Here is a 14,706-nt window from a genome sequence, read left to right on the forward strand (position 1 = left end):
AATTCCCAAGTTGCCTTGGGACTGCAGAAACCGCAATGGACAGATCTGCCCGTCCTTAGCCTGAAAATGAAAGAGTGGAGATTGGAAGGAACCCACACCCCCATATTCCTAGTCCAACAGACGAACCACTACACTGTGCGCTGTTTCCCAGTATGACGGGTGAACTGGCTGTAGGAGCCCCCCATCTCCATGGCAAATGTATTACCGTCTCCATGACTTCACATTTGCCTTTCCTCTTCATCTCCCTCCCGGCTCTTAGAGATGTTTCTGCATGACCAGCGCTTCAGCTATGGTCAGCTCTTCTCCGTACTCTTCAACCTTGAGGACAACGCAGCAGCGGACTCTCCCGCTTTCCCCATTGGGCTGGTTTTGGAGGGGGATGGCGTCTCGGTGTTGGCAAGCTACCCTAACGCGGAAGGCAGCAGAAACAGCACAAATTGCGAAGAACATATGATTACATTCAGGTATCTGCCTTTCTACCACTCTTCTCCACCCCATAACAAATCTGATGGGAATTATTTTGTAATGAAGCCTCCTGTTGGAAAGGCAGTTAGCAGAGAAAAACAAAAAGTTCAGATCGGAACGAGCATTTACCAGTCCCACATGCCCACAAGGCTAAAAAGGAGACCACACCCTTTTTTAGTGAAGAAATGTAAAAGAGTTTACTCACAATATAATCTTGCATATAAATGCAGGCACAGCATATACTTTCAAAGAGAGCCTGCTCAGTCCATTTTGTGCTCTATAACACCGGCAGAAGCAAGAGAGCACTCCCAGCAATGGAGGAGGTAAGGGGGGGAGCAAATCACAGGAAACCACACTGTAAGCTATAGAGATCCTCTCTGTCCCATCAGCCAGGGCAGCTGATGACGAGGGAGAGGGCCTTCTCTGTTGTGGCCCCCACTCTGTGGAACTCCCTCCCTAGGGAACTCCGCCATGTCCCCCCTTTAATGAGCTTCTGCCACTCATTAAAAACGTGGTCATTCGGGCAGGCATTTGGGGTGGGCTAGGGTATGTTTTATGATGTTTTCAATGTAGAATTTTATTGTTTTAACTGTTTTATTGTTGTACATCACCCAGAGTGACTGGGTGACCAGCCAGATGGGTGATTAATACATTAAATAAATAAATGAATGAATGAATGAATGAATGAGGCTAACTATGCCCCCAAATGCCCTTGCATTAACTAACTGCAACTCTGCCCGCTTCCATTAACTTGCAGACGGGGTTGCAATATTCCCAACAAGATCAAGGCATTTGGCTTTAGGGCCATTTAAAATGCAGCCCCCCTCAAGGGAATGGAGTGGACAACCCCCTCCCTCAGGGAGCTATAGAGGTGCACCATTCCTACAGCTGTCCATGGGCATGATGGGCACTCAAGGCAGGGTGGGCACAGTGTGGTCAGCTTTGACAGGTGTGCAACTTCGATAGAGGGTTTTGCTCTATCAAACCAAGGGCTACTCCAGCCCATGCAAAGCCGGCTGCATTCGCTAGTAATATATAATATAATTAAAATCAAATACAAATATAAAATAGTGTGCATTAATACAACCAGCACATTGTCTGAGTTGGGACAGGGGGTCACATTAAAGGAATAACCACACAGGGCAGTTCAATGCACTTTAGTGCTGTTCAGTTAACTCTGGCAACTACTGACTAACACCAAGGAGATTTGTCTAGTGGGGAATGGTGTAAATGGCCACTAACGTGTCAGGAGCTGAGATCTGGAAGGGAAGCAAGCAGAAACCATATATGGCTCCTTTCAGATAAGGCTCCTTTTACGTGGGTGAGCAGACCTCTGTTAATATTTTAGCCTGGTTCTTTGTCTGTTTCCAATTCTGGGTGGTCTCTCACAGGCTTCACGAGGCAGAGGAAGGGATGCAGCCTGCTCTCTCAGCTTTCCAATTCCAGCGCCTGCTCTCCAACCTGACAGCACTTCGGATCCGGGCCGAAAGCAGCCACAGATCAGGTAAGTCGTCCAGGAAGATGGGGAGGAAAGTTGGCCCCTGACACAGGCTGTCATGTAGAAGATGGAGCAAACGTAAGGCACAACCCTGCGCATGTTTAGACAGAAAAAGGGCCTACAACCCCCAGCATGCCTCAGCCAGCCATGGGGCATGCTGGGAGTGGTAGGCCTTCTTTCTGTCTAAACATGCATAGGATTGCACCCTTATTCTCTGTTGCTCTAGAGGGCAGGACTACAACCAAGGGCTGGAAGTTGGTTGCAGGGAAGCATTATAGGTGTACATTTTCCACCACCAATAGTAGCAGCAGCAGTAAAATACACACCCAGCATGTGCTGCTTATTCTTCAGCTGGTCTGCTTGCCTGGGAGGGCTCCAATCTTCCACTTGAAACGGAGCTTTCCCTAGCTGGCCAACCTGCGACAGCCTTTGCAAGTCTGCAAGCTTTGGAGGGCTCAGATTCAAGCAGTCAGCGGAAAGCCTGCCTGGCAGCTAAGGATGGAGGGATTTTGTTAAATCCATTCCATCTCTGTTTTGCAGGTTGGCAGTCACCTTTCATTTTGCTCATTGAGAGAATCAGACACCCCCCCCCCCCGAATTTCATTCTGCTTGCATTCATGGTAATCCACACTTACACAATGCACAGATGTGTATACTGGTTAATGAGAATTAGCGCTCCTGTGAACTAACGAATGCATATTAGCACATTTGCACAAGTGCACAAGTGTGTGTTAGCACTAATGCAAATTAGTGCAAATCCCTGCCAAAAGTGAAAAAACAGTCTGCAGTTCTGCAGAATCCACGCAACTAGCAAAAAGCTGGTCCGCTGCAGGTCAGATTCATAGAAATCCAAACTCATTTGAATCCATTGCGGATTTCTCCAAAATCACTACCAGCAGCAGATTCGAAAGCACTGCAAAAGATCTGCCAGATATGGAGCATTCCATATCACCTGGGAAGCTGGAGTCCTGCAGGGTAGCAGATCTGATTTTCCACATGAAGTCTGTTCAGCAATTCCTACCTGAATCTGCAGAAAGCCAGCAGGGAAGGGGAAGACAAGCCGATGAAAACAGATATGCCTGCTTTACATCAGGGATGGGGAACTTCAGGGCTGGGGGACACATCTGGCCCTCCGGGGGTCCAAACCTGGTCCCCCAGGGTTCTCCAGATGGCCATGCCCCCTTCCTCTGGGCCCACCCTCAACTCTGCAGTTGGGGAGGGAACTCCTGAACAGGGTGGGGCATCTACCAAAAACACCTCTCTTCACCCCCTCAGTGTCTAAACCTGAACCAGGGATGGTGCCATTCAGAGACCATCCTTGGTGGGCTTTGGAAATTGTAATGGGACATAAGATGACATCCTTCTCAAAGGTGCCTGGGGCTTAAGGAGCCATTGATATCGGAGATGGGAATGAGGTTGAGAGGATAATGCAAGGGTGTAGAAACTCACGGCCGAGGGCCAAATCCTGCCCTCCTACAGGCCAAATCCAGATGGCCACACCCCCTCCCTCTGGGCCCACCCCATTTTCCCCCAATCACAGATTGTTTGGCCATTTCTCAGCTTTTGTGCAATTTCCCCGCATTCTAAAAGGTGGGGGTTCAAACATGTATTTATGATTTTTTTAAAAAAAGTGTATCCACACTTAGTGCGGTTTTAGTCTTGTATGCTGCCTTCAAAGAGTTCCACCCTAAAAGGCAGCCTGTCAATAGTTTTAGATAGGTTCAAAAGCCTCTCCTAAGCCTTAGTTATGTGCATTAAAAGCTTTAAGCAAAAATTTGCTGGAACTTTTTTGTGCTTTCTGTATTTTAACTAGGGATGGGCAAATCAATCTATTTCTGGTCTGTGTCACTTTTGCAGGTAATTTTAAGGGTTTGTGTTTTTTTAACTGCATGAAAATTTGAATTTAAATATCTGGTTGTTGTTTCTTAATGTATTAGATTAAGGGCACAATCCTATGCATGTTTAGACAGAAAAAAAGTCCTACAACACCCAGCATGCCCGATGCCCCCACATGGCTGACTGAGGCATGCTGGGAGTTGTAGGACTTTTTTCCGCCTAAACGCGCATAAGAGTGCACCCTAAAATGCATGTTTACTTTTATTTCTTTTTGAGCCGAGAACCACATCGGGACATTTGTGAAGTACAAATGCCAGTGGATAACCTTGGTTCTGATCCGCACATGAGCCCAAATCAGAGCAGTTCCATCAAAAGTAGAAAAGATCCCATTCCTCAAGCATCCCTGGTTTTCACCTAGCTCAGCTTCTGTTCCCCCAGATTTCTCCTCCTTTTTTCACAGGCAGAATTTCCTTAAAGGAGGTGCAACTCACATCTGCTCGTCCAGGCTTGTCCCCGCCTGCCCTGTGGGTAGAAGAGTGTATATGCCCCCAGGGGTACGTGGGGCAATTCTGTGAGTCCTGTGCCCCAGGCTTCAAGCGGGAGGTGCCCTTTGGGGGGCCCTTGACCAGCTGCGTCCCCTGTTCCTGCAACCAGCATGGCAGCTGTGATCCCGATACAGGTCAGTGCTTGCTCCCTCCCTGTCTCTGTTTTCTGTCTACATTTTATTATTCATTTTCCACATCTGTTTGACCTTGGGGCAGCCTATGCAAGGAGATGTCACCCTGCTTGCTACTTGCCCAAGCAGGGATTTGAACCCAAGTCTCCCTGGCCCTTCTGCTTTGTCCTCTAATCCTAATTGGTGCAGCAGGGCTGGACCTGGGGGCCAAGGTGCAGAACCCCACAACCCAGGGCCTCCTCAAATGACCCCCCAGAGCATGGTGGCATCAGCACCGGTTGCCAGGGCCCACCAGAGGTCAGGCTGATCACTGCAGCATCCTTTCTGTCTCCTTATTTTGGAAAGGGGGAGGCCAACTGGACAGGAGTTAAAGATGCTCATTTTATTCTTTTCACTTTTAGAATACATTATCCCAGGGGTCTCCAACGCCGCACCTCTGATGGTGCCAGCAAAGCTCTTCACTTAAAAGAAATTAACATAAAATTGAAAAACGTTAGGGCACCAAGTTCTCCATCCTGTTCCTGAACCTGTCACTGGTCAGTTGTTCAGGGGGCAGGAAGAGAAAGCTAGGCAAAGAGGTAGAGGAGAGAGAAGGAGCCAGGCTAGAGGCTAGAACAGGGGAGAAACGTGAAGTAAAGAGGGGTGGGTGGGAGAAATAGCGATTCTGGGAGCTGGGAGTGGAGAGAAAGAACATGATAAATGGGTGAGTGGGAGTGAAAAAGCAAGGCTAGGGTTTAGGGAGGGAAAGAAAGAAGAAGGCTAGGAACAGGAAAGGGAGAGAAATAGTGAGGAAAAGGGTTGGGGGAGAGAAATAACAAGGCTAGGAGTGGAGAGAAACAGCAAGATAAAGGGGTGAGTGGGAGAGAAAGAGCAAGGCTAGGGGCTAGGAAGGGAGAGAAAGAAGAAGGCTAGGGAAGGGGAAAGGAGAGAAATAGTGAAGAAAGGGGTTGGGGAGAGAAATAGCAAGGCTAGAGGCTGGGAGTGGAGAGAAACAGCAAGATAAAGGAAAGGAGAGAAAGAGCAAGGCTCAAGGGTTAAGAAGGAAAAGAAAAAAGGCTAGGGACATTTTTTACAGTTTTAACAGGTTCAGTTAAGAGCAGCGGTTCTCAACCTGTGGGTCGCGACCCCTTTGGGGGTCGAACGACCCTTTCACAGGGGTCGCCTTAGACCATCACTACGACAACTTGGAAGGGCTCAGCTGGGTGGATTACAGCGAGCCTGGCGGCTCCGACGGGGCGCGCCAGCGCGACGCTTACGATACGCTCAGCTCCGACGGTGAGTGGAGGAGGCGTTGGGCCGACGGCGAGCTGCCGCCCGCGAGGGGGCTTTTCTGCCCGCCCCAGCCGGCTTCTCTCTCCCTCACCACCCTGCTCCCGTCTCGCCTCGCTCTCATCTCTTCGCTACACAAAGGCGTCGCTGTTGTGTCCCGCTGCTCCGGGGTGAGCTCGGAGGGGCGCCAGGCACTGGACGGGACCGGCGGGGTTTCGTGGCAGGCTTCGTGGGCAGGCTCTGCAACAGGCCCAGGGCTTCCCTCTGACCATGTGAAGAGTTCCGGAGACGGGCCTATCCAGGAGGCGAGAGAGGATAGGGATGAGGAGGTCGGTCTTGAGCCAACCCTTAAAGGTTAACCGTCAAAAGAAGCCCAAAATCTTTGGGTAAAATCCAACTAAAGCCCTACTTAAGGTAGGCTCATTGAAATGAATGGGACTGACGTTCATAGAATCATAGAATAGTAGGGTAGGAAGGGTCCTATAAGGCCATCGAGTCCAACCCCAAGGTAGTCATGATGATTTTAAGTCCCGTTCATTTTAATGCGTCTACTCTAAGAAGGGCTTTAGTTGGATTTTATCCAGAGTTGCCCAATTGCCCAGCTGTGGATTTTGAAGTTATTGCCTGGCTTCCCACCCCTGTCTTGGCCTTTTACGTAAAGAGAGGAATGGTGTCTCTGAGTGTGTGCAGAGTTGCAGCTGTGAGAAGATGCAGAGTGGGCCTCTTGAGCATGTGCAAAGTTCTTGGGCATGTGCAAAATGGCCCTGTTGGAAGGGAACACTAGAGAGGCAGTCAAATGGGGTGAGTGGGCTATGGGTGTCATTAAGGCTGCAATTAAATGTGTGCTTATGTGGGAGTAAGCTTACTTGAGAATAAGCCCCTATTGAACTGACAGCGGGGCTCACTTCCTGGGCAGGACCAAGGTATTTGGGTGCCTGAAGCAGAAAATCCAAACATAATTCTTCCTGCTACCAAATTCATGCTAACATGGGACCTGACCCACCAAGACATGCTCCTGCACAAGCCCCATTAAAAGTGCAAGTGCTTTCAGTGTGGGGCACACACAGGGGAACGCCCTGGTGAGTTGTGTGCCAGAGATCAGACCAATGCCTCCAAATGCTGTGTGTGTTTTAGTTTATAAAGTTTTATAGTAACTTTCAGTTTCTTAAGGGAGCAATGACACAAAGCAAATGGCAAGATGTGGGGTGAGGGAGTAAGGGAGAAGGAAAAGGAAAAGACCGGGAGGAGAACATAAAGATACAGAGGGATAAAATCATACCATCAGAGTTGGAATGAACTCTGGTCCAGGGATGGGGAACTGTTCTGGCCCCAGGGGCCGGATTGCCTCCTGGGACAACCTCTGGGGGCAGGATGATGTTGGGGTGGGCTCACTCTCTCCTGAAGCCCCACCTCCTTTCTCCAAAGCCCCCACTCCTGACATCTTTAACTGCTCAGAGATATTTTAAAAAAATATGATAAGCGATAAATAAATCTATGAAATAAATAATAAAGAAACAATCAAAGTCTCTCTTTCCATGTGTTGAGAATATGATGAGGTGCTTAGCCTTCCCCAATCTGGTGCCTTCCCAATGTGTTGCACAGCATCTCTCATCATCCCCAGCCAGCTTGGCCAACTGAACAGGCTGGGGATGCTAGGAGTTGTTGTTCAGCACATCAGGAAGGCAGCAGGTTGGGGAAAGTGGCCTAGATAGAAGGTGAGTCTCTTTCACCACAGAGGATGTCTTTCATCCTGCCGAGATCCCTAATCAAGCGGGGAGATACCTAATCAAGGAGGAGGCTCTTGGACTTCCCGACCCAAGTGTCTTATTTTCTGACCATCTTGAATTCCACCAGCTGAGTTCATGCCTGATCTAATGGGTTATGTAAGTTGTAGATGCTGTCTGCTCCTCTCCAGTCCAATACTCCAGTCCCAATTTGGAGTTGTTATATTAAGACTGTTACCCATGCTACACCATGCTTCAAGACAAAATTTCATTTTAGAAATAAATATTTCACAATATATAATTACATATCGGTTTTGTGATTAATCACTATGCTTTAATTATGTTCAATTTGTAACAATGAAAATGCATCCTGCATATCAGATATTTACATTGCAATTCATAACAGTAGCAAAATTACAGTTATGAAGTAGCAACGAAAATAATTTTATGGTTGGGGGTCACTACAACGTGAGGAACTGTATTAAAAGGTCGCGGCATTAGGAAGGTTGAGAACCACTGAATTAAGAGTCTTAAGGCGCAATCCTATGCATGGTTAGACAGAAAAACGCCCTACAACTCCCAGCTGGCTGGGGAATGCTGGGACTTGTAGGACTTTTTCCCCCATCTAAACATGGATAGGAATGTGCTCATAATCTTTTTCTTCTATCATAACAAAAGAGGATGTGTGTCTGTGAGCAACTTAGCTCCAAGACTGTAACACCTCGACCCCTGAAACTTAGCATTCATACTAAGGGGTCCCTCCCTAGGGGTGTGCACTTTGGGTTAAAATGCATTGTTGTTGTTGTTCAGTCGTTCAGTCGTGTCCGACTCTTCGTGACCCCATGGACCATAGCACGCCAGGCCTTCCTGTCCTGCGCTCTCTCCCGGAGCGTGCTCAAGTTCATATTCATTGCATCCGTGATGCTATCTAGCCATCTCATCCTCTGCCGTCCCCTTCTCCTTTTGCCTTCAGTCTTTCCCAGCATCAGGGTCTTTTCCAGGGAGTTTTCTCTTCGCATTAGGTGGCCAAAATATTGGAGCTTCAGCTTCATTATCTGTCCTTCCAATGAGCACTCAGGGTTGATTTCCTTTAGGATGGACTGATTTGACCTCCTTGCAGTCCAGGGCACTCGTAAGAGTCTTCTCCAGCACCACAGTTCGAAAGCATCAATTCTTCGGCGCTCAGCCTTCCTTATAGTCCAGCTCTCACAGCCATACATTACTACTGGGAAAACCATAGCTTTGATTAGACGGACCTTTGTCGGCAAGGTGATGTCTCTGCTTCTTACTATGCTGTCTAGGTGTGCCATAGCTTTCCTCCCAAGGAGCAAGCGTCTTTTAATTTCATGGCTACAGTCACCATCTGCGGTGATCTTGGAGCCCAAGAAAGTAAAATCTGTCACTGCTTCCATTTCTTCCCCTTCTATATGCCAGGAAATGATGGGGCCAGATGCCATGATCTTAGTTTTTTTAATGTTGAGTTTCAAACCAGCTTTTGCACTCTCCTCTTTCACTCTCAACAAGAGGCTCTTTAGATCCTCTTCGCTTTCTGCCATTAGGGTGGTATCGTCTGCATATCGGAGGTTGTTGATAATTCTCCCAGCAATCTTAATTCTGACCTCTGATTCATCCAACCCGGCATTTCTCATGATGTACTCTGCATATAAGTTAAATAAGCAGGGTGACAATATGCAGCCTTGTCGTACTCCTTTCCCAATTTTGAACCAATCGGTTGTTCCATGTCTGGTTCGTCTTAATTAATTGTAATGTGTCTGTGTGTTTAAAGCCTGCAGTACCACCTGCAGTCACTAGGTGACTGGCAGACGTCCGCAAGCAGCTCATAGCTTTGCAGGCAACACTGCTTGAAGCGTGTCCTCTGCTCACACTGTTAGTTACAGGGAAGGATTTGGCAGAAAGACAGTGCGGTGCCACAGCAGTGTGTGGATGGGGTGGGCTAGATGTCCTTGTTGGTCCCCCCCATGTACGATTCCACCACACACACAGAGGTCGCCACAGTGGAGGCTGGTGGCTCCTATTTCAGTGGGGCAGTGAATCTACTCTGGGTTTCAATCAGAACTCTGAAGGAGCTATCCAAGGTGCTGAACCCATTTGGGGGATAGGGCCTGGACCGAAACCCAGAGTGGCTTCACAGCCCCACTGAAACAGGAGCCACCAGCCTCCACTGGGCTGCCAGTAACCTACTCCAACTCCAATACTGCAACATCTGGCTTGTTTGCCGGGAAACAGCTGAGATGGTGAAAGCTGCTTTTTTCCCCAAAGGAAAGTTTTTAACAAGCTTCTTTTTCCCTTACCATTACCAAATGGAAAACGGCACAAAGGTTTTTCTCCCACCCCCGCCCCAAAACCCTGCCTCTTTCATGATGGAATTCCACTCCATCCCGTCTCCCTTTCTGGATACAAGTCCAGGGCTTTGATCTTCCAGCTCTTGTTTCCACCAGTCAAGCCCCCCTTGCACCCATCAGATATTGTTGTTGTTCAGTCGTTCAGTCGTGTCCGACTCTTCGTGACCCCATGGACCATAGCACGCCAGGCCTTCCTGTCCTGCGCTCTCTCCCGGAGCGTGCTCAAGTTCATATTCATTGCATCCGTGATGCTATCTAGCCATCTCATCCTCTGCCGTCCCCTTCTCCTTTTGCCTTCAGTCTTTCCCAGCATCAGGGTCTTTTCCAGAGAGTTTTCTCTTCGCATTAGGTGGCCAAAATATTTGAGCTTCAGTTTCATTATCTGTCCTTCCAATGAACACTCAGGGTTGATTTCCTTTAGGATGGACTGATTTGACCTCCTTGCAGTCCAGGGGACTCGTAAGAGTCTTCTCCAGCACCACAGTTCGAAAGCATCAATTCTTCGGCGCTCAGCCTTCCTTATAGTCCAGTTCTCACAGCCATACATTACTACTGGGAAAACCATAGCTTTGATTAGACGGACCTTTGTCGGCAAGGTGATGTCTCTGCTTCTTACTATGCTGTCTAGGTTGGCCATAGCTTTCCTCCCCAGGAGCAAGCGTCTTTTAATTTCATGGCTACAGTCACCGTCTGTGGTGATCTTGGAGCCCAAGAAAGTAAAATCTGTCACTGCTTCCATTTCTTCCCCTTCTATATGCCAGGAAGTGATGGGGCCAGATGCCATGATCTTCGTTTTTTTAATGTTGAGTTTCAAACCAGCTTTTGCACTCTCCTCTTTCACCCTCAACAAGAGGCTCTTGAGATCCTCTTCGCTTTCTGCCATTAGGGTGGTATCGTCTGCATATCGGAGGTTGTTGATAATTCTCCCAGCAATCTTAATTCCTACCTCTGATTCATCCAACCCGGCATTTCTCATGATGTACTCTGCATATAAGTTAAATAAGCAGGGTGACAATATGCAGCCTTGTCGTACTCCTTTCCCAATTTTGAACCAATCGGTTGTTCCATGTCTGGTTCTTACTGTTGCTTCTTGACCCTTGTACAGGTTTCTCAGGAGACAGGTAAGGTGGTCTGGTACTCCCATCACTTTCAGAATTTGCCACAGTTTGTTGTGATCCACACAATCAAAGGCTTTAGCGTAGTCAATGAAGCAGAAATAGACGTTTTTCTGGAATTCTCTTGCTTTCTCCATGATGCAGCGAATGTTGGCGATTTGATCTCTAGTTCCTCTGCCTCTTCGAAACCCAGCTTGTACTTCCGGTAGTTCTCGGTTCGCATACTGCTGAAGCCTAACTTGTAGGATTTTGAGCATCACCTTGCTGGCATGTGAAATGAGCGCAATTGTACGGTAGTTTGAACACTCTTTGGCGTTGCCCTTCTTTGGAATTGGAATGTAAACTGACCTTTTCCAGTCTTGTGGCCACTGTTGAGTGTTCCAGATTTGTTGACATATTGAATGCAGCACTTTAACAGCATCATCTTTTAGGATTTTAAACAGCTCGGCTGGAATACTGTCATCTCCGCTAGCTTTGTTGTTACTAATGCTTCCTAAGGCCCACTTGACTTCACTCTCTAGGATGTCCGGCTCAAGTTCAGTGACCGCACTATCATGGCTATCGGGGACATTAAGATCTTTCCTGTATAGTTCTTCTGTGTATTCTTGCCACCTCTTCTTAATCTCATCTGCTTCTGTTAGGTCCCTGCCTTCTTTGTCCTTTATCATGCCCGTCTTTGCACAAAACGTTCCCTTGAGATCTCCAATTTTCTTGAAGACATCTCTAGTCTTTCCCATTCTGTTGTTTTCCTCGATTTCTTTGCATTGTTCATTTAAGAAGGCCTTCTTGTCTCTCCTTGCTATTCTCTGGAACTCTGCGTTCAGTTGGGTATATCTTCCCCTTTCTCCCTTGCTTTTCGCTTCCCTTCTTTCCTCAGCTACTTGTAAAGCCTCCTCAGACAGCCACTTTGCTTTCTTGCATTTCTTTTTCTTTGGGATGGATTGAGTTGCTGCCTCCTGAACAATGTTACGGACCTCCGTCCATAGTTCCTCAGGCACTCTGTCTATCAGGTCTAATCCCTGAAATCTATTCCTCACCTCCACTGTATATTCATCAGGGATATGATTTAGGTCATACCTGAACGGTTTAGTGGTTTTCCCGACGTTCTTCAATTTAAGCCGAAATTTTGCAAGAAGCAGCTCATGATCTGAGCCACAGTCAGCTCCAGGTCTTGTTTTTACTGACTGTATGGAGCTTCTCCATCTTTGGCTGCAAAGGACATAATCAATCTGATTTCGATATTGACCATCTGGTGACGTCCATGTGTAGAGTCGCCTCTTGTGCTGTTGGAAAAGAGTGTTTGCTATGATCAGCATGTTCTCTTGGCAAAACTCTATTAGCGTTTGTCCTGCTTCATTTTGTACACCAAGGCCATGCCTGCCTGTTATCCCGGTGATTTCTTGACTTCCTACTTTAGCATTCCAATCCCCTATGATGAAGAGGACATCTTTTTTTGGTGTTAGTTCTAGAAGGTGTTGTAGGTCTTCATAGAACCGATCAACCTCAGCTTCTTCGGCCTCAGTGGTTGGGGCATAGACTTGAATTACTGTGATGTTGAATGGTTTGCCTTGGATTCGTACTAAGATCATTCTATCATTTTTAAGATTGTGCCCCAGTACTGCTTTTCCCACCCTTTTGTTGACTATGAGTGCTACTCCATTTCTTCTAAGGGATTCTTGCCCACAATAGTAGATATGATGGTCACCTGAATTAAATTCGCCCATGCCTGTCCATTTGAGTTCGCTGATTCCCAAGATGTCGATGTTCAATCTTGCCATCTCATGTTTGACCACCTCCAGCTTACCTTGATTCATTGATCTGACATTCCAGGTTCCTAAACAATATTGTTCTTTACAGCATCGGATTTTCTTTTCACCACCAGACACATCCACAGCTGAGTGTCCTTTCGGGTTTGGCCCAGCCGCTTCACTCTTTCTGGCGCTACTTGGAAATACCCTCTGCTCTTCCCCAGTAGCATATTGGACACCTTCCGACCTGAGGGGCTCATCTTCCGGCGTCATCTCTTTTAGCCTTGTGATACGTTCCATGGGGTTTTCTTGGCAAGAATACTGGAGTGGGTTGCCATTTCCTTCTCCAGTGGACCACATTTTGTCAGAACTCTCTGCCATGACCTGTCCGTCTTGGGTGGCCCTGCACGGCATAGCTTATGGCTTCACTGAGTTACGCAAGCCCCTTCGCCACAACAAGGCAGTGATCCATGAAGGGGACCCATCAGATATAGGCCTTAGTAATTTGATTTTCCTTCCCTTTCCCCTCAGCCACACATACACCCCACCGTTCTTTTCTTTTGACTCTTCCTCTTTGCATCTTGTCCCACTCATCTTGCAACTCATTTCCTGGAAAAACCTCCAAAGCAACATAGGCTTTGTCCACGTCTCCCCCTGTGCATGCCATTATGGGACTAAATGGGCTGGGGGGGGGGATTGCATCCACTCCCTTGCTCCCCTCCCATTTCTATCTTTACAGTATTTTTATCTTGCTTCTTAGCCAAAAAAAACACCCCTCCCAAAGTGGCTTACATATAATCAGTCATCAGTCCCTGCTTGCAGGCTCACAATCTAAAAAGACACGGCACACGAGGAAGAAGAAATGAGGAGGGAAGAGGAAAAATGAAGCCTTTCAGCAGAGCTGGTGGAACGGCCGCGCTTCCCCCTCTCATTTCTCTCAGTACAGCCTGCTGGAATGACTAGTGGTGGTGACAGTTGAGGGAGGAGGAGCCTTCATGGAAGTGGTCTTCAGGAGGGCTGAAAGAATTACTGTTGGGCAGAGCAAGTCGGATTTGAGGTGGCATAAAAGGGCAGCAAAAGTTTAGCTCTCGAATTTATTCTTGCTTATTTTTACTGCCGGGGAGGGGAAAAGGCATGTGGGTTTCTCTGCCTCGGGGCAAAATAACATAGCTAGTCTCAGATGCTACACACTTGGGGGTGTCGTTTGCCACTTCAGCTCAAGCAGCAACATGTCTTGGGCTGGCCCTGGTGAACCCAGGGTGCTCCAGACAAGGGCTAAAAGTTAGAGAGTCTCCCTAGGCCTGACTTCCCCAAACTGGTGCCCTCCAGATATTTTGGACCTCAACTCCTGTCAGCCCCCCAGCCAGCATGACCAATAATCAGGAATGCTGAAAGCATACCAGATTCAGAAAGGCTGCCCAAGGAAATAAAGCAGGGGTGCAGAGTCTCTTTCAGTCTGAGGGCTGCATTCCATTTCAGAGAAGCTCTCAGGGGCTGCATTCCAGGGGTAGGTGGGGCTCATGGCAAAAGGGGTCAGGCCAAAATCACCAAACTGACTCCACCCACGCAGGCTGGCCATTGGCCCTCTTCAACAGGAAGTGCTATCAAGGCTTCCTGTTGAGGGTGGGATTTTTATTGGGCAAGGAGAGTCTTAAGGGGCCTGGCTTGGATTTCACCCACCTGCTGCATGGCTACCTACACCTCAGCACTAATGGTGGTCAAGCTGCTAATGTGCCACTTCCAATATTCATCTGTGGGAGGGGGAAATCCCTCCATACAGAATTTGTGGCCCTCCGGATGTTTTAGCCTACAAGAGAGATGATAGAGGTCTACAAAATTATGCGTGGTGTGGAGACTGTGGATAGGGAGACAGTTTTCTCCCTCTCTCAAAATACTAGAACGCAAAGGGGTCATCCCATGAAGCTGATTGGTGGGAGATTCAGGACAGATTGAAAGAAAGACTTCTTCTCACAGAGCAGAGTTAAAACTATGGAATTCGCTACCACGGGATT

General features: G+C 47.8%; 1 protein-coding gene across 1 annotated transcript in view; it reads left to right on the plus strand.

Annotated features, from left to right (window-relative positions):
* Positions 1-14,706, plus strand: part of LAMC3 (laminin subunit gamma 3) — an 86,991-nt gene that overhangs the window by 37,011 nt on the left and 35,274 nt on the right. Inside the window, exons 10-12 of the mRNA XM_084821050.1 lie at positions 260-464; positions 1,857-1,969; positions 4,260-4,478. Of these exons, the coding sequence (XP_084677176.1) occupies positions 260-464; positions 1,857-1,969; positions 4,260-4,478 (537 nt within the window). The remainder of the gene's footprint in view (positions 1-259; positions 465-1,856; positions 1,970-4,259; positions 4,479-14,706) is intronic.

The sequence above is a fragment of the Heloderma suspectum genome, chromosome 14, assembly GCF_057233095.1.
Source record: "Heloderma suspectum isolate Gila_16-S chromosome 14, 16-S_ref, whole genome shotgun sequence".
Classification (NCBI taxonomy): Eukaryota; Metazoa; Chordata; class Lepidosauria; order Squamata; family Helodermatidae; genus Heloderma; species Heloderma suspectum.